Below are 23,440 nucleotides of genomic sequence, written 5' to 3'. Positions count from 1 at the left end.
CGTGTGTAAGTGTGTGTTGTGTGAGTGTTGTATATGTGAGAGACACACATACACACACACATAGACAGAGTGAGAGAAAATTTTGACTAGGCATGGCTAATCCAAGCAGTAATAGTTTGCTGAATGCTGTATATAAAGAACACCACAGAATCATAGTATCTTAGTGTTAAGAAGGATGTCAAGTGATCATCCTTCTAGTCTTCTGCCTTCAGGCATGTGAAAAAGTATAATTGAAAAAGTATAATTATTTGTATTTTGCAGATGCAGCAAGAAATGTCCAGAGAAATGAAATCACTTGATCAAGCTTTCAAAATTATTAAGTTAGTAAAAAGTGGTAAGAGAAATGGATGAAAAACTGGAATTATAATCTCTTATCTCAGGAGTTTCATATAGCTATTGAAAACACAGTTCAAAAACAAAAACTAAAAGTTACCTCATAAGGTTATAAGGAAAATGTTAATGTATTATGTAAAAATGTGAATTATGACAGACATTGAAAAAAGCCCAAAATACCATAAGCAAAAGAGAAATAACATAAATCTTGTATGAAGCTGAATTTTAATTCTCATAATGGAACATTTAATATTATATCTTTTAAGAAGAAAAAAGCAATTGAAGATAGTTCAACATTTGTCTATAATTAACACAATTCTAAGGTTTCATCCCATACCTATCAGACTAGAAAAAAATGACCAAAAAGCCAAATGACAAATGTTCAGAGGAGCTGTGGAAAGCAGGCACAATGATGCACAGGCGATGGAGCTATGAATGGGTATGTCCATTCTAGAAAGCAATTTGGAAATAGCTATCTACTAAACTGTACGTGGCCTTTCACCCAGACATACCACTGCTAGGTTAGTAACTGAAAGAGAGAAAAGAAAGACAAAAGGTTCTAAATGTAAAAAAACAAAATTATGGTAGCAAAAACCTGGAAACTATGAGGATGCCCCTCAATCGGAAATGGCTGAACAAATTGTAGTACATGAATAGGATGAAATACTACTGTGCTGTAAGAAATGAATAAACAGAAGATTTCAAAGAGATATGGAAAGACTGGTATGACTTGATACAGAATAAAGTAGGCAGAACTAGAATAAGTTGTATGATGACATCATTATTACAAAAATGAACAAATTGCAGACTTGTATAAACTGAAGAACGAAATGAGTAGAACCAGAAAAACAATTTATACAATAATTATAACACTGTAAGGTATAAGACTTGGATCGACACAGTGACCAACTATGATTCCAGAAAATAGATGAGGAGGCACCCTTTTCATCTGCTGACAGAGAGGCTGTGAATTCAGAGTGCAGAATGGGCACACAATTTTTGAACATGGCCAATGAGGGAATCTGTTTGACTAAACTATGAATATTACAAGGAATTCGCCCCCCCAAATGTACAAAAGTGGTCTCCCCCGCCTTAAGTCACTCCCCATTCCAATTCATCATCCACACAGCTATCCAAGTGATAGTCCTAAAGCAGAAATCTGAAGATGTCAGTCCCTCTGCTCAGTCAATTCCAGCAGCTTATTACCTCAAAGACCAAATATCGACTCCTTGTTTGGCATTTAAAAGCTTTCAAACCACTTGGCTCCAACCTATCTTTTCAGTATTATTCATTACTCCTCTTTGCTTACTCCAGCTAAACTGCATTCTTACTATCCCTTACACATGGCATTATATCTCCTGTCCCCCATGGTCCTACTCCTTAACTTTACTTCTTAAAATTCCTATTTTCCTTTACAGCTCACCTCATGAAAACTTTTCTGATCTTTTGAGCTACTAGTGTTTTCCCCCTACAAATTATCTTGTAATTTATTTTGCATTTTAAAAAATCTATCTGTACTTAAACATGTCTTCTCTGACAGAATGTAAGCTCCTTGAGGGTTAGACTATTTCACTGTTGCATTTACCCCCAGACCCTAGCGCAATACAATGTTTGTTGATCGACGAACTGAAGCACCAAATATTTCAAGTTGCTTTTCAAAGGAAAAAAAAAGTATATTGTTGAGAAATTTGCAATACTTACATTTTTCTTTATTGCCGTTCGTATTATGCAATAACTCTCCATCAGAACGTGTTGTAGGAAAATCATCTTCATCATCTTCTACCACTAAAACAAAAGAAATTATATATATTATGTTTATAGAATACCATACTCTTCTGGAATGTATTCATTTCCAACTGCCAGAACCAACTTTGAGAACATGTTTACATTAAACATGTAACTACACTAAAAAAGTAAATTTTTATTTAATAAAGGATCACATCTCAATTTTCAATTATTCTACCTTTTGAAATCCCATTTCCTGCTGCTAACTACCATTTGATCATCTCTTGGATTACAGTTGAGTAAATGGGGTACTTGCAATCATTTGGACTACTAAACAGTGAGAAGAGCTGAGAATTTAAAAAGCTACAAAAGCCAGTCTTTTCATGTTTGTGTCTATGCCTTTATTAATGGTTAGGGTGAATACATTATATTCGACTCTCCTCAATGACCCAGTCTCATTATTTTCATCATCCATTTTTTCTCTATACATTTCTTAATGTGCCTGATCCACCCTTCCTCCCCCAACTTTTCTATAAGAGACAGGATCTTCTCTTTTCAATATTCACTTTCTGTACATTTCTAAAAATACATCCCAGGGCAGCTAGGTGGCGCAGTGGATAGAGCACTGGCCCTGGATTCAGGAGGACCTGAGTTCAAATCCGGCCTCAGACACTTGACACTTACTAGCTGTGTGACCCTGGGCAAGTCACAACCCCAATTGCCTCACCCCCCCCCCAAATGTCTATGGGTCTAAAAATATATCCCAGTTCTATCACCCAATACAGTATTTTTCTTATCTGTCTTCCCTAATAACTCTTAGGCCTAGACTTCTCATCTCTGCTACCTTTATCCAAAGCCTTATACCAAACTATATCATTCCTCTGGCTCTTGACCTTTTTAATACTTCTGTAATACTATTTCTGTCTGTTGTGCAATAAGGAACTTCTATTCTACTTAGGCAAAACTCTAAATATTGCATTTGTTTATTCTAGAGTTCAACAAATTCTGGGTTCCTGGACAAGATGGTTTTTTCCTTGACTGAAAGTGCTATACTCTTACCATTCTCAAATACTGTTACATTTTTGAAAAAGAGAAAGGAGTTTGTATATGAGCTGGGGTAGGGATATGTATTTGCTTTTAACAGTGCGCAGCAGTAGGCAAGAAAAAAAGTGACTGCTTATCCCACCCATGTATATACCTCCTCCAAAAACTATTTCCTAAGCTTATATTATTATTGTTATTGTGGAAAATGTAAAAGAGTTACCTAGCAGCAGTGAGGGCTCAGTTAGGGTTAAACAACAAATCTATACTGGACCCATTGAGAATGGGATTTTTCTCCACCTTAATACAGTAGAATGTACGTAAGAGCAAAAGAGGAGATGGTGGGAGTGAGCCATGGTTGAGACTTGGAAGGGCACAACTGGTTGTATGAGGGGGTAAGAGACACAAGAAAAAAGAACAGGGGGGGCAGCTAGATGGCACAGTGGATAAAGCACCGGTCCTAGATTCAGTAGGACCTGAGTTCAAATCCAGTCTCAGACACTTGACACTTACTAGCTGTGTGACCCTGGGCAAGTCACTTAACCCTCGTTGCCCTGTGAAAGAAAGAAAGGAAGGAAGAAAGAAAGAGAGAAGAAAAAAAAGGACAGGGTAGAGCTGAAATGGTGCCTATCAAAGAATCAAGATGGAGAAAGGAGGAGAGACTGTTTTCTGTGTCAGGAGAGTGCCCTAACTTTAGGGTATGGACTCTGTCTACTAAAAATGTATGCCTATTGGCTAGAATTTCTCTCTCATTGCTGCTTGTTAATTTTGCTACAGAAGCATTTGAGTTAACTAGAACTGCAACTGAAGTTCCTGATCAGTTTAAAACTTATTGTTCTCTGGAGCACATCAAAGAACCTCCAAATCCTGTGCAATCCAAAGGACAGACACACCTAAAAAGATAAGTGGAACCAGATCAGACTGAGCTAGCTCTGAGACCTCCACCCTTCATTCTAGTCTCCCTCACCCCTGGGGAGATAAGAGGAGGTGTGGCTGCTGCCTTTGTGTCCTGAGGAGATGGCCTGAGAGATCTGCAGCCACCCCTCACCCAACTCCTCCAGCCACCACCAGTGGGGGATGCTCGTCCCTCACTAAGGGAACCTTCCACAGGCAGATGGTCACCCCCATCAGTCCTCCTGTTCCAGGAGATTGGTATCTCAGAGCCACGCTCTGTGCCATGCCTTTCTCCCCATGAGAAGTCATCCAATGATTTCTCTCTTGGTTTCCCTTCCCTTTCCCATCCCCTAAATAAAATACTATCTTATTCTAAAAACAAAACAAAACTTCTTTATGTGATACAAAGGGAGGCAGCACCATAAAATGGGAAGTGTGGTGGATTTGGAATCTGAAAATGTAGGCTCAGAAAAACCTTAGTACTTCCTGCTAAGTGCTAACTTATAAGGGCTTCAGTTTCCTTCACTCTAAAATAAAGGGGTTGGAAGATATGATATCTAAGGCTCTTTCTAGCATAGGATCCTATAGCCACAAACATGAAACATGGGGAAAAAACTGTTTTTCAGAATCAATAGCCTTAAATATCCACAAGGTGGAGATATTTCCTTATAAAAGAGCTACACTTTCCTTTTCCAAACAAAAAAGGTTTTCTTTCAGTTGAAAAGAATTTAAGTGTCTGTGCTTACAAGCAGAAGTCAGAATTTTTGCTTATTTTGAGGATTTTAACTTCTGGAAATAGTATACTCTATTAAAAAACAGACTGCTTTGCCTGGAATTAAGAAGTTATATTAGAAACTAGAGGATGAGAATGCTATATAAAGAGTTGTTGCTATAAGACACTTGAATCAATTCACTCTAATTTAGCTAATAATTATTGTTATCCTCTAATCTCTAATACAACCTCATTGTTGTTGTTGTTGTCCTCTGTTCTCGAAGAGGACTATGACAGATGTCATGACTTGCAATGAATTAGATTTAAGTGAGAAAGGGCTGTGCAAAGCCATCAGCCTCACTCTCTCCTGGAGGAGACCTCTGGATCCAGTGGCAAGATACATTATCAGGACAACTGGAGATGGTCCAGATGTTTAAGGCAATTAAGGTTAAGTGACTTGCCCAGGGTCACACAGCTACTAAGTATCTGAGGTCCCATTTGAACTCAGGTCCTCTTAACTTTAGGGCCAGTGCTCTATCCACCTAGCTGTCCATACAACCTCATAAATCCAGGCAGAGCAGTGTGTTTTGTTTTGTTTTCTGGTGAGGCAATTGGGGTTAAGTGACTTGCCCAGGGTCACACGGCTACTAAGTGTTAAGTGCCTGAGGCCGGATTTGAACTCAGGTCCTCCTGACTCCAGGGCCAGTACTCTATCCACTGCACCACCCAGCTGCCCCCAGAGCAGTGTTTTTAAGAGGCGTTTGGTTTTTACTATTAGTTCCTTTCTAATTTTGTTTCCTGTGAACTTTTCATCCCAATTGCCATTCAACCTACATGGTGGTCTCTTTGCTACACAGGTAATTTTCTTTTTCCTCCTTTCTTTTCAGCTTAAATCTCTTTTGATTCTTAGCAATCCTAGCTAAATTCATTACATCCCTAGCCAAGAGGATGTCATGTCTATATTTGAAACTGTGGTTCAGAAATATAGTTTTTTTCTCAGATACTACTTTTTTTTTTTTTTTTGGTGAGGCAGTTGTGGTTATGTGACTTGCCCAGGGTCACACAGCTAGTAAGTGTTAAAAGTCTGAGGCTGCATTTGAACTCAGGTCCTCCTGAATCCAGGGCCAGTGCTCTATCTACTGCACCACCCAGCTGCCCCAATACTATTGTCTTAATCCAATGCTTAGTTCCCAAATCTGCTCTTCTTTTTTGTACTTGATAGGCAGCTGTGATGAAAAAACAACAACAACAACAACAAACCACTTATACCTCTATGGGCTCTGTTTCTTTTGTAAAACTTTGTAATCTTTGGTACTTTTTTCCTAAATTGGTTGTTGGTTTTTTAAACTGGCAGTGTCATTTATGTCCTTATAAGTTATAATGTATAAGGATATTAGTAGTCATCCATTTGAACTAGTATTGGGAAGTTCTTGGTCACATATGAGATACATGCCCAAGAAAAATAATATATCTCTCTATTGTTATTAGACTGACAGATAGCTGTCTCAGAACTCCTCAGTAAGGAATTATCAACAATTATTACTCTTTTCCCTCTGAGCTTTATGGGATTATCTCTCACTTGAAAGCATTTGTAGATTTACTTTGTCATTCCCTGGAGGACAAGCAGATCTTTCTTTCTGAGAACATACAGCTACCTCTTTAAAAAAGAGGTTCCTTTTTTTCTGGGGGTGGGGAGAGTATTTTGGCTCCAAGTATTTTAAAGTTCTTCTAAGTGACATTCTCCTAATCACAAGCTTCTAACATAGGGAAGAATTCCACTCTGCATCATCAGATCTTTTTTTTAACTGCTTTTCACAATGAAGCACCACTTCTGGTATTTTATTTATTTATTTTAGAGGAGCACTTCATCATTGTTCTTTGTTATCTCTTTGACTGTATCTATTAAGCAACTAGATGATAGTAACATAAAGGATGCCTCTTCTGAATCTGTCATTTGAAATAAATTATCAATAAAGAATTAATGTTCTACACCTTTCAGTCATTTTGCAACTGTAAAAATATGGTTGGCTGAATAAAATTTTTGGCAACAGCCTTCCTGTCCTCTTATCACTGTTTCATGGAGGAAAAATGGAAGATACATTCTGGCATTTACTTTGTGTTACCTTGGACAATTCACTTAACTTTCTTGGGTTTAAATGTTTTCATTTGAGAAATTTGGAGGGGGGGTCATGAAGTGCTTGGGGAAAAGGGTGGATTCAGTGAACTCAAAAGTCTCTTATAGTGTTATGAGTACCCTTAAAATGCGTGGAGATTGTCCTCAATGTTTTTATAATAAGAATATGGTTAATTAATTATTGAAGTCCTCAATAATTTGGGGGGTAATAATACCATTTGTATTTTTTTTCCAATTATTTGGTATCTTTTCTTTTGACAACTTGGAAACTGATCCCTCAACATTTTTTTGCTTATGTTGCTTCTAGCAAGAAATGTGTGTTCTTGATCTGGTCCTGGTGCTCAGCCTGATTATATTTTCTTAAGTGCCTAATATGGTAGTTCTGCTCTGTCTTTATTGCCTCTGAATGAGTATGCATGTGTCAGTTTTCTTCCTGCCCTCCCCCAACCTTTTTTTTTTTATGTCAGGAATTATGTCTTCTACTATTTCCAAATCTCTCACAGCACCCAGACCAATGCTAGGTACCCAAAAGATGTTTAATTCTTATAGCAACTGATTTCTATTCCAAAATTAAAATTATGTCAAGAATGAGGTTTGATTAGTTGCAACAATCAGGGGCAGAAAAGACAAAATCAATAGCAACTATTTTAAATATAAAATTGCAATGATAAAATCTATGTATTTTAAAAACTGCTCTAGGGGGCAGCTAAGTGGCAAAGTGGATAAAGCACCAGCCTTGGATTCAGGAGGACCTGAGTTCAAATCTGGCCTCAGCCACTTGACATTTACTAGCTGTGTGACCCTGGGCAAGTCACTTAAACCTCATTGCCCTGCCCAAAAAAACCAAAACAAACCAAAATTGCTCTGGAGGAGCACTTCAAATTACAACTAACGCATATCCAAGGTAATTTTTCCTAATATACGTAATATGAGCAAAATCTCAAAAACAAAACAAAAAATTTTAATGCCTTCACATTCCCTACCAAATGAAATACAAACTCTTTAACCTAGCATTTAAAGCTCTCTAAAACTTTTTCATCCAGCTCTTATTACACATTACGACTTTCAAATCACTCTCTATTTCAGCAAAGTCAAACTACTTCCTGCTCTCCCACCTTGTTTTGTTCCTCCTTCCCCCTCACTGTGTGTATTTATATTGATCTGGAATGGCCTCTCTATCTCTCCTAAAACCTTTCATTACCTCTTCAATAAAACCATTCATAGTTCAACCTCGTTAAATTATTATGTATCTCTGTCTGACCTCCCTTATACACTTTATTGTCTTTTACTTTCTAGAATTATTAATTGCATGTATGTATCATCTCTCTCACTAGGCTGAGTTCAAACAAGGCTAGTGCAATTTTTTCACTTTTGCTTCCCTGGAATAGCATAGTTTCTTATCTATAGGTGAAAGGTAAACAAGTTCCTTAACTCAATTTTTAAAAAATGAGAGAGGAAAGGAAATGAAGTCAGATTTTCTCCCTAAATTTCTCCTCATCCCCTGCCCCATCATTTTCATCTATTGAAATCTTTCCTATCGTATCAGTTCTAATGTGACATATTTAACAAATCTTTTCATTTCACCTAGTGAGAAATAATTTTCTTTCTTAATCCACTCCTGGAACTTTATACCAGAACTAAATGTGCTATTATGAATTATTTACCTTACAGAATTTGTATGCATCTCCTCAACCACATGAAATTGCAAGATCTCTGAGGTCAAGGGCTACGCCATATTCTTGTCTCTATCTCCCTAGCCCCTAATATGTGTTAGTCATTTAAAAATGTTTTTTGAAATGAATTATCTGTCAATATCCAAAAGCTGTATTGTGGATTACACAGTAATGATGGCTAATTTATATGCCCAAAGGGCTATAAAACTGTGCATACCATTTGACCTAGCAATACCACCACTACTAGGTCTATATGCCAAAGGGATTAAAAAAACAAACAAAAAAAGGGGAAAAGGACCTATATGCATAAAAATATTTATAGCAGCTCGTTTTGAAGTAGCAAAGAATTGGAAATGGAGGGGATGCCCATCATCTGGGGAATGGCTGAACAAATTGTGATATATGATTGTGATGGCATACTACTGTGCTATAAGAAAAGACAAGCAGGATGGTTTTAGATAAACCTAAAAAGACTTATATGAACTGATGCAAAACGAAGCAAGCAGAACCAAAAGAACATTTTACACATTAACAACAATATTTTAATGGTAATGATCTATGAAAGACTTTGCTATTCTTAGCAAAACAATTATCCAAGACAATTTCAAAGGACTTACAATGAAAAATGATGCTATCTACCTCAAGAGAAAGAACCGATGCAGTCTGAATACAGATCAAAGTACACTTTTTCTACTTTCTTCATCATTCTTGGGGTTTGGATTTTTTTTTTTAAGGTCTGTGTTTTCTTGGACAACATGGCTAATATGCAAATGTTTTGCATGAGTGCAGATGTATATCAAACTGCTTGTCTTCTCAAGGAGGGGAAAGGAGAATTTGAAACTCAAAATTTTTTAAAAAGTTAATTCTTTTTACATGTAATTGGAAAAAATATAAAAAATATTTTAAAAGAACGGCTGGTTTATGGCTTATAAATTAGATCTGACTGGGTTGATTAATTTCACTTATGTAGTCCTTATAAAACTTGAGATGTTAAATTATTTTCAATCATGTCCAACTCTTTATGATCCCATTTGTGGTTTTCTTGGTAAAGATACTGAAGTGGTTTGCCATTTATATCTCCAGCTCATTTTATAGATGAGAAAACTAAGGCAGAGTTAAGTGACTTACTTGCCAGGATCACACAGCTAGTAAATGTATGCGGCCATATTTGAACTCACAGAGTCTTGACATCGGGCTTGACACTCTATCCAATCTGCCACCTAAATGGCTGTTAAAATGGATACTTCTCACTATTTAAAAGCATATATAATTTACTAGCATTGTTATTCAGATTCACTGATGGTGAATAGATGTAGTCAGATTTTCAAAAGTCATGTCAACTACCATTTTTTGATTGTATTTATTTAACATGGTCATTTATTCTATGGAATCACTTGTTCTTGCTATTTCAATGCTTCTTATTCTTCTTTTAAAATTATTAAAATGATATTTCAGGCCTCTTGCACAGAGTAAAAAGGAAAGGATGTATCTAAGGAAAAATGTTTCTCCCTTTTATGAAGGTGAAATAAAAGGCCATTTATTTTAAAGACATTATTTCCCTCATGAGAAAAAATGAACATATTCTAGACATATAATTTTAAACCTATCAAACGATGTATTTTAAGAATAGCTAATTCAGAGAAAACTGAAGCCCTTAAAAATAAGAATATACAGCAAAGATTTTCATAAGAAGAAAGGAAATCTCAGGAAAGCCACTTATATGAAATGAAATTGCTATTATTTAGTAAATCACAGAGCTATGAATTCCAAAGCTCATTCTAATTAACAGTTGTCAGTTTGTCAGAATAAAACCTATTAACAAGGTAGATAGTTTGACAGAGTATATAAATTTCTATTTTCTTAAGGAAAAAAAAGGGCAAATACCAAGATGCTTTTAATTTGGGCAGCACACAGTTAACTTTTTTCTAAGGGTCAAAGGCCCATTATATTGAAAAAGATTCTTTAACTTGTATCTAAAATAAGCATTTACAATGATTTTGATAATTCTAGACCTTCATGGGAATAAATTTAAAAACCAATGAAGTATATACCCATTACCAAAAGGCTAAACATTAAATTTATGAAATCAAGTAAATTAAAAATTCTGACATATGACATCTCTGAAACGAATCACAAAATATAATGGTGCATTTACAATAAGGATGCTAAAAAAAATTTTTTTTGAATTATATTATAAATGTGGCTATAGCTCCTGATTTTGACAATTACCTTAGAAACGAAAATTCCCTTTTCTTTAGGGTAACTGGTTTTTAATCAATGCATGCTATAAGCAGAAATAGGGGTCAGCAATTTGTCTAATTAACCTTTATCCCTCTGAAGTTCATCCTTGGAGACTGCATCTGCACAGGCATCAAAGTACTTCTGTAGAGTATCAACTTGTCTACATAGGATGTCTCTAAAGGTTTCCATTTCAGCCAATTTTTCACGCAAACTGTGGCCTTTCTGGAAAAAAAATAGAAAAAAAGGGAAGAGAAAGAACAGAAAATAATACACATGTAGTAATCATGCCTATTCTAGCCACCTTTCATATTCCTGTCTCTTGGTGTGCTGTTTTCCTATGAAAAAGAAGTTGTCTTGTTCTTATCAGGGATAATTGTTATAAGTGGGACCTTGATTCCCGTTTCTTCCCAGAGCTTGCTTTTTCATCATCCTCTCTTATCTTCAATTTCTACCTATTTTTTCCTTATTAGTTGTCTAACCTGCTAAGATCTGCCCTAGCAAAAAATTTAAAAGTTTTAATTTAAAAAATATTTAATTTTTAAAAAGGAAAAAAAAGGGAGGGGGACCCTTGTTTCTTCCTTTCTTTCAAGCTAGCCCCTATATGCCTCCATCCCTTCATGGCAAAACTCCAAAAAAAAAAAAAATTACTACAACTTCAGCTCTCACTTATATCTAAATCCCCTGTAATCTGGCTTTTGATTCACCAACTCAATGAAATTGTTCTCTCCAAAGATAACAATGATTTCTGATTCACTAAATTCCAAGACCTTTCCTTATTCTTTGTCCTTTTTGAACTCTTCATTATGTGTCACTATTGATCATCCCCTTTTCCGGACACTTTCTCCCTGAGTTTTCTTGACAACGTTCTCTTCTGGTTCTTCTACTTTTCTTTTCTTTCTTTTTTTTTTTAAAGCATCACTTCTCATTCTCTTTTGTAGTATCAACATTCACCCATGTGTGGTCATTCCCATCTCCCACCCCCCCCAATTCCAGAAACACCAGGCTTGAAATTGATCAATACTTCGGTTTGATCAGCTTGGAGCATAAAGAGTATAGTCCCCAGTTTTAAAAGGGAAGAGCTGGGGCAGCTAGTTGGCGCAGTGGATAGAGCATCAGCCCTGCAGTCAGGAGGACCTAAGTTCAAATTCGGCCTCAGACACTTGACACTTACTAGCTGTGTGACCTTGGGCAAGTCACTTAACCCCAATTGCCTCACAAAAACAAAAAAAAAAAAAGAAAAGAAAAGGAAGGGTTAATGCTATTTTGCCTCAGATACTCCTTTTTTATACAGAAAAAGGATTGAGACTGGAATGAAGTTAAAAGTGTACTTTTTAAAAGTAAATGTAACATGGCAAATGATAAAAAGTTACAACAAAACCAATCCAGATATAAGTCCAGAGAAGACATACAAAAGAGAAAATATCTTTGGCAAGCTATTAGAATTTCTCGGGCAGCTAGGCGACACAGTGGATAAAGTATTGGCCCTGGATTCAGGAGTACCTGAGTTCAAATCCGGCCTCGGACACTTGACACTTACTAGCTATGTGACCCTGGGCAAGTCACTTAACCCTCATTGCCAGGCAAAAAAAAAAAAAAATCTCAAAGTCATGGACCATGAAATATATTTTCTTGGTATTTTCAATAGCACAATGCTAAGCACTATCAATTAGGTGATTAAAAAGTAAGGACCACAGACCTTAAGTTGCAAACTCAAGCAGTCATCAAATTCAAACTCCTCATTTCAACATAATGAAACTAAAGCCCAGAGAAATGAACTGACGATTCCAAGGCTACACAAGGGCTGAGCTGACTTAAGCTTAGTCCACTGACTCCAAAGCCAGCCTGGCCACGGGACCAGCTTGGGGTGGGCGACCTACTGTGGAGCAGAGGCATCATCAAACTCACAAGACCCTACCACCAGGAGACCAAATAAAAATGTAATTGGGAAATATTTATAGATAATAGTGAATATGTGGTTTTTCAAATCTCTTGAGGCCTGCAGAGTGGGTTCAGAGAACTGATTCTTACTTCTACCACAAAAAAGGCAGGAGTGGCCAATGGTTCCAGTGGGACCAAGGAGTAAAAGTGATGACAAACCACTAGACATTTTTTTTCTAAGAAATGAATTCTTCCACACTAGAACATTCTTTACAACTCAGATGAATAAGAATTTTTTATTCATGTGGAATCCAGTTTAAGTAAGTAAATTAACTTGGTTATTTTCCAGAGAATATCTTCATGGTTAACTTCACCAATTGGTTATTTCCTAATGTAAAATTATAGGAAAGCGAATTTTCCTTGATTTCAAGCAGGTTGTCGATGTTGGGGAGGACACTTTGACAACCTGAGTTATCTCTGTGATACTGGGAGAGCAGAATCCCCTTAACCTCTTCAAGTGAAACATTAGGGTTTGGAACACTTTTAATTCCCAGGTCCCTTATGGCTCTTAGGCTACAACCCTGAAAATAGGCACCCGTGCCAAAAATAAATTTCAAATGAAAACCAAATTTTCTTTTAAGTTAAATATTATGATTTTTCTATATTCTTTTGAATTAAAAATGTTTCAGTTATAAAATGTGATATGTCATTGGTTTTTTTTTTTGTTCTTTTCTTTTCTTTTTTTTTTAATTTTTGGGGGGCAATGAGGGTTACGTTGTTTTTTAAGATAGGATTTCTCCCAAGTCAGCAAGAGAAATAATGGTTTATATGGTTTTCTTCTTTCAGTCATTGAATGTAAAAATTTTTCAGTTTGCTTTCTCCAATTTAGAAATGAGACAGGAAAACCAAATATCCTTTATACATTCACAATAGCCAGTACTGCTAAAAAGAATTTGATTTATGATTTACTCATCTTTGAGAAATCTAGACACTTATGCAACTTCTGCCAGTTCTCCTACAACTATATTTAAGCCACAAATACTTCTTATAAAATTCATAATGTATTTGAAATTTATATTTGTTATGACATTAATATTATTCTTCATACCACCAACTCTATTCTCTAGCAATTAAGGGTTGGCTCTGGTACCAAATATTGATGACATGAACAAGAAATTTATCTAAAGATAATGAGTGTATGATCTTGAGAACTATTCATAAACTGCTTTTAAAAGGCTGAATGAATATTATACCTGAAACAGTTTAACTATCAGTGTAAATCATAATCTCTATTATTTTGATATCTGATCCTTTTCATGCCTTAAAACATTTTTTACAAAATGATAAAACAAGAAAATTACATTAAAAATGATGCAAAGAAATAAAATTATCTGTTTTTTAATCTACTGTGTATGTGCATTTCTTTTCTTTTCTGAGGGGTAGGAGAGGAGAAAGAAAGAAGAATACTTTGGAATATTTGTGGAAGAATTCTAACTCATTTAGCTTGGAAAAAAATGTCCTATCAACAGGACCTCCTCCCCTTTTCGAACTATTGAATGTTCTATACCCACAACATAAATTTAATATTCTCATACTATTTAGAAGTTAATTATCATAATTATGTTGATCCCCTTACCCCTCATCCTGACAGGAATTAGATAGAAATGAATTAGTCTCTATTCCTAAGCCTAAACTTTAAAACCTTCATTTTTCATTTATGTTGCACTCTTTTGAACTTTTTGTAATAACTCACCTTGAATGATGAGGTGGATGTTGCTGAATAACCACTTGCTCCAGACACAAGTGATACCATTGAGCCATGTCGGCGTAAGCTTGATTCTGATCCATAACCAGATTCAGTCTAAAAAAAAAAAGTTACAGATGTTTCCAATACAAACAAATCAGAGAAGAAAACCAATTTTCCTTAAAGTAAAAGAATTAGCTTATTAGTATGAGTGAGATTTTCCCCACCCCTTAGTTATAAGAGATTTAATATAGTTTTAAGTGGATTTAATGATGATAATAATCAGCATACTAACTGAAAAATTGTGATTTATTATATTTAGATATCTTATTTTAATTGTATTAGTAGATTAAGTCTCTCTTCTTACTACTTAATGTCTGATGATACTTTCCAATGTCAAGCATTAAGTAATATCAGAAGATACAATAGTCAGCAATACTATATTTTAGAAACCACTACTGTTATGCTTGACTCAAGGGGGTCATGCAGCTTACTAGTGATATGCTTGATTAGAAGGGGTCATGCAGCAGAATTATGACCCTGTTGCCACAAGAAGGCTGATATGAGTATTAGAAAATGCTGACATCTGTCAGGTAGCAGTTTCTCTATTTCCTAAGAAGATGCTTTTAATTTTAGATACTTTTAATCAGTATTGTACAGAAGCATTCAAGCTCTGGAGGGGTATAAAAACCTGTTGATTTTGTAACTCAGCGTCTTTCAGGTCCAACCCCTGAATGACTGGCTTTCTTGAGAGATAGGCCTTCTCTCAATCAACCTATTCTCTATGGCTTGGAGACTTTGTTGTTCCTGTTTCCTCCGTCAGACTTAGAAACAATTTCAAGTGGCAGCGAAAAAACTTAAGCTAATACTGAAATCTTAATGACAGATAATACTTTGGAATGCTTTTAAGAAAAGGTGGGGCGCTCGCTGCTCATTCTAATTGTCAAAAGTGGAACCCAAACTCTGTAACTTAAAACAATTTCAAAATACATAACAGATAATTTAACAGTAATGTTAAAGAATCTGATTCGCTTTTATTATTCAAATACTCAATACGTAAACAGATCTGTCATCTTAGTGATTTGGATGTTTCCTCCATTAATGCAAGTCACATTTCATCCATGCAGGCATGGATGAAATTGTAGGAGACAGGTCTCCTCTGCCCAACTCTAGTCCATAATCCTCCCACAAGTTTGCCACAAAGGCAAACCCAATACACTAGAAGCTTTTCTTAAGCTTTTGATCCTATTCCCTCCCATCTTTTCCATCAGATTTTCTTCACTCTCATCCCCATTTCCCAATCTGTGGGCTCCTTTCTACTGCCTACAAATATAAACTAAACTGCCCCTATCCTTAAAACAATCTTATTAGATACTACTAACCCCATAACCTATCACCCTACACAGCATCAAATGAGACATCCGTCAAGCACTTAGTACAGTGCCTGGCACACAGGCACACTTAATAAATGCTTATTCCCTTCCCTTACCCTGTATCTCTCCTCCTCTTCTTAAACTTTTTTTGGTGGGGCAATGGGGGTTAAATGACTTGTGTCTGAGGTCACATTTGAACTCGGGTCCTCCTGAATCCAGAGCCAGTGCTTTATCCACTAAGCCACCTAGCTACCCCACCCCCAATTTACAATTGACAAGAAAGTTCAGAGCCTGGAAAGGACTAATAGGATGGAGATGGTAACTCTTAGAGAATGGGAAAATATTGTGAGGAAAGGGGGGCTGCGATATAAAACAGAAAGGCGCTATTCCCAAAGATAGGAGGAAGGCAAGGACCCCTCTATGACAAAGAGAGGAAAGAGAGTGTTAAGAGGAAGAGTTCTGAGGGGTCAGGTTACATATGGCAGGACTGGGGAGGTGCAGGAGAATACGTGGGGGGGGGGGAAGGAGAGGAAAGCATCTTGTTTTCTAATTGAGCTACAGGTGATTTTGCCCCTCCCCCCAACTTCTTGGTTGAAACAAAAATAAATGTATCAAGAGACTAGGGGACAGACCAAGAAAGTCCAACTGTGACTCAAGGCTTATCACTGCAAACAACTATATTAACCCCCTCCCCTTGACTCCTCCCCCCACTCCCCACTGTTTTCAATATGCTCTGGAGGCAGGCTGAACTGAGCACAGAACAGTTTGGGAAGAGAGGCTACAGACCTGGCAGAAAGTAGGTTAATGTCACCAGGAGAGGGAATGGGAAACTGTCTCTTGAAAATTCCTTTGCTAATAATCTTGGAGTCTTCCTGTTCTTGGAGTCTGTTGTTCAGAGAGCCTAACATCACCCAGAGAAGATGGGATTCTCCTTTCTAGAATGTTTGTGTCCTGATAGGATTGCTTGTATTTGGGTTGCCCTACATTCTGAGGTATAAAGTGGTCAACCTTCTGACAAATTCAGTCTTGGAAAAATTGACTGCTCAGCATCCTGAGCTTAAAAATAATAATAAAAAAAATCTGTTCTGTAAGACTTGGCCTAGAACCATGTCATGAACAGGGTTTGGGAGTTCAAACATTCGAGACTTTGAGCCTGGGCATATGCCTCTAAATATAATGATAGATAACAATTCAACAATGCAAATCCTATGTGCCGGGAACCTAAGCAAAAGCAAATCAGTCCCTGCCCTCAGGGAACTTACAGCATACTATAAGGAGTTATGTTGTTGTTCTTTAGTCATGTTCAATTCTTTGTGACCCCATTTGGGGATTTCTTGGCAGAGATATTGGAGTGGTTTGCCATTCCCTTCTCCAGCTCATTTTTCAGATGAGGAAACCATGCTATCTAGCAGCCCCCAAACTTTTTTTTTTTAAATGAATACACTTCATTCTGGAGAACAATTTGGAATTATGCCCAAAGGACTATACCCTTTGACCCAGCAATACCACTTTGGGGTCTTTTTCCCAAAGGGATTATAAAAAAGGGAAAAGGACCTACATGTACAAAAATATTTATAGCTGCTCTTTTGTGGTGGCAAGGAATTGGAAATTGAGGGGATGCCCATCAACTGGGGAATGGCTGAACAAGTTGTGGTATATGAATGTAATACTATTGTGCTGTAAGAAACGATGAGCAGGAGGAGTTCAGAGAAACCTGGAAGGACTTGCATGAACTGATGATGAGTGAGATGAACAGAACCAGGAGAACATTGTACACAGTATCAACAACATTGCATGTTCATCAACTGTGATCCCATCTTCCAACAATTGTTACAACCTTACTTACAACAACATTACTTCCCCTCTGTGTCTTTTATCTCTATCTTCTTCATCCTTAAAAAACCTGCACTAAATCTATTCTCTGCCACACTCCTTGAAAAAATTGTCTACTTTTGCTTCCTCTTTGTCCTTTCCTCCACCCTTTGAAATTTGTATTTCCACTTCATCACCTCATGCCCTTCTCTCAAAAATTTCATTATCTATTAATTATACAACCTGATGGTCTTCTCTCAGTCCTATCTGCTACTTTTGTTAGTGTATGACCACCTTTATCCTCTAGGATTCTCTTTCCCTTCTGAACTTTTGTAACACTTTTCTTTCCTGGTTTGCCTCCTACTTGTCTAACTGCTCCTCAACCTCTCCTTTCCTGGTTCATCATCCCCATCATCCTCCCTTCACTGATGAATAGTGCCCTGTTCTAGATGGTTGTTCCCTCTCTCTCCTCCCCAGGCTCTTCTCTCTCCCTCTCCTACAATAACTTCATTACTCCCATGGGTTCAAGTATCATTTTTATGTAGATGACCCCCAGATCTATATATCCAGCCTCAGCTTTTTCAAGAGGTTCTGCCCTAGATTACCTATTGCCAATCAGACATTTCAAATTTGAAGTCCTGGAGACTTCTTAAATTTGGCATTCCCAAAACTGAACTCATTATTCCCCTTAGTCCCCCCTCTTAGCGCGCCCCACCCCAATCACTGCCTTCTTCCAAACTTCCCTATTTCTGTAGAAGATACTGCCATATCCTTTCCAGGTATCAGATTTCTAATCCCAGCATCATTTTCGATTCCTCCCATAAATACAGCCAGTAACCAGCTCTTGCCATTTCTACCTCTACATCATTTATCATTTGACCCCTTCCTTCTCACATAGTTACCACTTTACTTCAGGCTCTCAACCTTTTGCCTATATTACTGCAAAGCCTCTTAATCAACTTTCCTGCCTCAAGTTTCTTCACATGCCAGTCCATCCAACACTCAGCTGCCAAAGTAATTTTCCTTAAAGAAGATTTGACAATGCTGCTCCTCTGGTCAATCAATTCCAGTGGCTTCTTATTGTTTCTAGGATCAAATATGAGCTCTTCTGTTTATCTTTTAAAGCCCTATACAAACTAACCCCAGCTTATCTTTCCAGCCTCATTGAACATCATTCTTTCCCACCTCTATGATCCAGCCAAACTGGCTATTTCCCAGACACTACAAACCATCTCCTCTCTCCAATGCCTTTGCACTTGCTATTCCTATTCCACAAGCCAATAATTCACCCTCTCAACACTCCAGTCTAGATGAATTCTCCTCTTCCTTTAAATGCAAATCAAGCATCTCTTTTGCATGAAGCTTTTCCTCATTCACCTCAAATGCCAGTATTCTCCCTCACAAACTATTCTGTATATATATAAATTTTATATTTATGCAGTAAATAAATACTTTCATGTATACTTGTCTGGAACACTATAATGTAAACAGTGCCAATACAGGCATTGTTTTATTCTTTGTATTTCTATACCCAATGCTAGTAGGGACTGATACCTAGTGGGCATTTAATAAATACCTGTTGATTGATTAGTATTTTGTCTGTAACTGGTTCTTTTCTTATTGCTGAATACTTAGAAGCTGCATCTCCACAACAGGGACAATTTTATGGCTTTTCTGATCAAAATAATTCCTTTTTTGGGGGCAGGGCAATGAGGTTTAAGTGACTTGCCCTGGGTCACACAGCTGGGGCCAAATTTGAACTTAGGTCCTCCTGAATCCATGGCCGGTGTTTTATTCACTGGTGCTGCCCCCAGTAAAAATAATTCTTAACAAAGATGATGATAAAGTTGAAATCTAGCAGAGCAGCTGGTATAAAATGAAGAGAATAATGAATAGAGAAAAAAAAGATTCAAAACACTATTCTGGAGTACACCCACACATTGTGGGTGATACATATTTGAATGGAGAATTCCTTAAGGAACCTGAGGATTGGTCAGATGGCCAGGAAGAAAACCATGACAAGTCAAAATAATAATAATAATAATAATAATAATAATAATAACAACAATAACAATAACAATAATAATAGTGAAGAAAGAATCCAGAAGGTAGGTGTGGTCAACAATGTGAAAACTACAAAGAAGCTAAGAGGACTGAGAAAAGGCCCTGGATTTAGCAATAAAAATCATTGCTGACCTTAGAAAGATCATTTTTACTCAAATAATGTGGATTTAACCAGATTAGAAAGGTTGAGAAGTGAAGGGGACTTGAGTAAGTGGAGACAATGAAGGTTGTTGTTTAGTCATTGTCAGTCATGTCCAACTCTTTGTGATCCCATTTTGGGGTTTTCTTGTCAAAGATACTGCAGTGGCTTGCTATTTCCTTCTCCAGCTCATTTTACAGATAGGGAAACTGAGGCAAACAGTGTTAAGCCACTTGCCCAGGGTCACACAGCTAGTAAGTGTCTGAGGCTGCATTTGAACCCTGGAAGATGAATCTTCCTGACTTCAGGCCCACTAATCTATCCACTGTGTTAGCTAGCTGCCCCTATAGAGACAATGATTACAAATAGCTTTTTCTAGGACTTTGGCTGTGGAAGAAAGCAAGAGAAAAGATAACAGTTTTAGGGGATGGTAGGGTCAAGTGAAGGTTTTAAGGACTCAGGGTGGTGATGGGAGTTGAAAGTGTTAATACTCAAAAATTTAATGAGAAAAACCAGATCTACAATGAAGGAACTATTTAGGATTGTCCCCAATTTTAAAGAAACAAAGATAAAATATTAAATGCTGCTTTAATCTGCTATTTTGTTCAAAGTCAAATCATTAAGGAAAATTTCAAGAAAACTGTAGCCTGATGTCATATCTGCAGAAGTATTATCTGATGAAAAAAGAACCTACAGGCAAAGAACATGAACAAATTCCTCATATAGTGAGAAATACTCTTCTTTTCACATCCCAAATGAAATAATACAAGAGAATGGGTTTAAGTTGACAAGGTGGTACTTATGGCCTTCTGTATAAGTAAAATATAAACAAAGCTTTGAATGTTCCAGACAAGTCAAAGGATTCTAATATAAACAGTTAAGAAATGTTTTATGAAAGAATGAGATAAATACTTACTTAGAAAGACTATTTTAAATGAATAAGTGACATTGGAAAAAACCAGCCACTTTTGACTGCTTACAAGGTGTTAACTAGTCTTTTTTTACTGACTAGTAATGTTCACCCAACACTCTAGTCCCCTTTATCATGAAGACGTAAATGGATGCTGACGATAACATTTTCAAGAAAGAATGGGTCAAAATTTAGTACTGTGGCCCATCCCATGTATAACTACATCTACAGTAATAGTACAATAAAATAAATATTCTAAATAACAGATGTAAAAGGAAAGATTACTTTATGTTCAAGATGTTTTGTTTAAAATAGAGAAAGATGCAAGCCCTTTAACAAGTTTTTATAATTAAAAAAGGAATTTTAAATGTGTAAGGGAAAACTTTAGGTAAATGAAATATTTGGTTATATAGAACAGCGTAACCCCACCAAGTGGAGCTCCTATTTTAAGTTTTCACAATTTATACTATGAAGCACACAATACAGTATTCCCATAATTAATGTGGAACCTCCAGTACTAGCGTTAAGCATAGATTAATTGTAGACAATAAGAGCTCTTCTTTAGGTATACCCAGTTCCAAGTGAAACTTAAGCAATTACTGTCTTCTACATCATTTTTGAAATGTTTTTATGGGCTGATAACCAAACTAAGAAGTGGCAGCAATCATTTTGCAAAAATTAGTTTTATTACCTTGAAGGGTAAATTCAAATGACCAATTTGAGCATAAAATACATTTGCCTTCAACTTATTTTACATGGCTGGTTTTAAAAAAATTTCTTCAAAAGATCTTTAGGCTACTTTTTTCTGATCACTAATTAATTGTCTCTTCATATCCACATCAGTTTAAAGTTTTAACAGACTGGCAATTTGGGGAAAATAGTACATGTGCATATTCCCACAACACACAAATGATGTTACTAGGAAAGAACACTGATAAGGTTAAGAATAAGGGGGAAAAAAAATCTCTAAGAGGAGATTTATGGTTTTTTTCTTCAAGATTAACTTCCCAGAAATGAGTCTTTAGGAATAACATGAAAACGGACAGGGAAATTATTTTTTAAAAAACCACAATATCAAATGGATGTCCTCATCATTTTGGGAGTACCAGCTAATGCTTCAGATCACAACCTGTGATGTTTTCCCCATGTTGCCCTGTAAGTTCATCACAAAGGCTCCATCTAACATAACAGAGATCTTCCTCAATTTCTCCTGATATGGCAAGGGCATAACAATGGAATGGCTCACTTCTGCCATGTGACCAGTTTATCTCTTCTGTCATAGTGAAAATGCCTTGGTGAACATAAATTTGTTTGGGGCATATAAGATTTTGATATACGGATAGATGGTATCATATTGGAAAAGAGCCTTTAAAACAGTATTTTTCCCCATAAGCAAAAATAAGCACAAAAGGATCTTATAATCTCCATCTCTCTCCTTCCACAGTGAAATGGTAAAAGTGTGGTCCATTTCTGAATATCACCTTCAAAAAAACTTCTCTTCCCTTACTTTACATTCATTGGGAATGCTCTTGATTCATTTATAGATCACTCAAACATTTTATATAAATGGGAGAGTAGACATATAGGCTGTAACGATTGGAATGACGCCACCTGCTGGAGACTTACTGTAGAAGAGTTCCACCCATGAAGCAAAGGTCTTTGAGGGCAAGACCAGGAGTCTTTTCTTTGGTGTCAGAAAGTGACACGGGCTAGTGGGAGGAGGAAGGAAGAGACTGGCACTCGGTCTCACTCTCTGGCCTTTGGACTCTGGTGGAGAGCGGAGCTAGAAATGCGCTCTCCCTTTAATAGATAGGAATCTAGGCCTTTCTCTCTCTTTTTACCAAATTCTTATTCTCCTTAATAAATGCTTAAAAGTCTAACTCTTGCTAAAGCTTATAATTTATTGGCGACCACTCATTAGATATTTTAGACAATTTAGTTAGAATTTTAGCCCTTAACAGAGCTTACATGAAAAACTCACCTTTATTGGTATTAAGCTTTGAGATTTTTTGGCATGCTTTGGTATCTTCTGATGACTCTCATCAATTCCTCAAGAACTTTCACTAATTTTTAGATACACTTGCTCTAGTGTAGCTATTTTTCTTATCTTTCTTCTGTTTTATTGCATTTCTACATCCAAGACTGAAATCTTGGGTGGATATGTGGTAGTTCTACTAGCCTTGATGGTGAAAAATCTTTTCTCCTAGTCATTTTTACAGATAGTTTTCATTTTTCTTCTATTGGGTGCCCATTCATTTTCATCCTTAAATGCTCTGATGTGACTTGGTTAGGTCTCTTCAGCCAAGCTTCTTCAAATTGGTTTTACTCTCTACTGCTTCCTTATATTTTATGGGATGATATTACTCAAAACTAGTCATCATTTTTCATAATATTTTGCCAATGAATTTATTTTCTAAACTAGTGAGTTGCCTTTGGCTATTATCTCTTTCAAAGCCAGTCAAACATTTAGTGACTAAAGTGCTTTCTGGGCTCTTTTTATATTTTTATTTGTTTACTTTTTTTTTTTGCAGGGCAATGGGGGTTAAGTGACTTGCCCAGGGTCACAGAGCTAGTAAGTGTCAAGTGTCTGAGGCCAGATTTGAACTCAGGTACTTCTGAATCCAGGGCCAATGTTTTATCCACTGCGCCACCTAGCTGCCCCTTTCTGGGCTCTTTTGAGCTTATAGCACCAACAGATTTACATAATAATAATCATCATGGCTTTTATTTATACAGTTCTTTATATATGTCATCTCATTTGATCCTC

The 23,440-nt window shown here is 36.6% G+C and overlaps 1 protein-coding gene across 1 annotated transcript in view; it reads right to left on the bottom strand.

Annotated features, from left to right (window-relative positions):
• The window catches only part of CERT1 (ceramide transporter 1), a 155,765-nt gene that overhangs the window by 60,195 nt on the left and 72,130 nt on the right, over positions 1 to 23,440 (bottom strand). The window contains exons 4-6 of the mRNA XM_043996787.1: positions 14,385 to 14,492; positions 10,837 to 10,975; positions 2,035 to 2,118 (exon numbers count right to left, since the gene is read on the bottom strand). Coding sequence (XP_043852722.1) covers positions 2,035 to 2,118; positions 10,837 to 10,975; positions 14,385 to 14,492 — 331 coding nt within the window. The remainder of the gene's footprint in view (positions 1 to 2,034; positions 2,119 to 10,836; positions 10,976 to 14,384; positions 14,493 to 23,440) is intronic.

Source organism: Dromiciops gliroides, chromosome 1, assembly GCF_019393635.1.
Source record: "Dromiciops gliroides isolate mDroGli1 chromosome 1, mDroGli1.pri, whole genome shotgun sequence".
Taxonomy (NCBI): Eukaryota; Metazoa; Chordata; class Mammalia; order Microbiotheria; family Microbiotheriidae; genus Dromiciops; species Dromiciops gliroides.
This window is presented reverse-complemented; position numbering and strand designations above follow the sequence as displayed.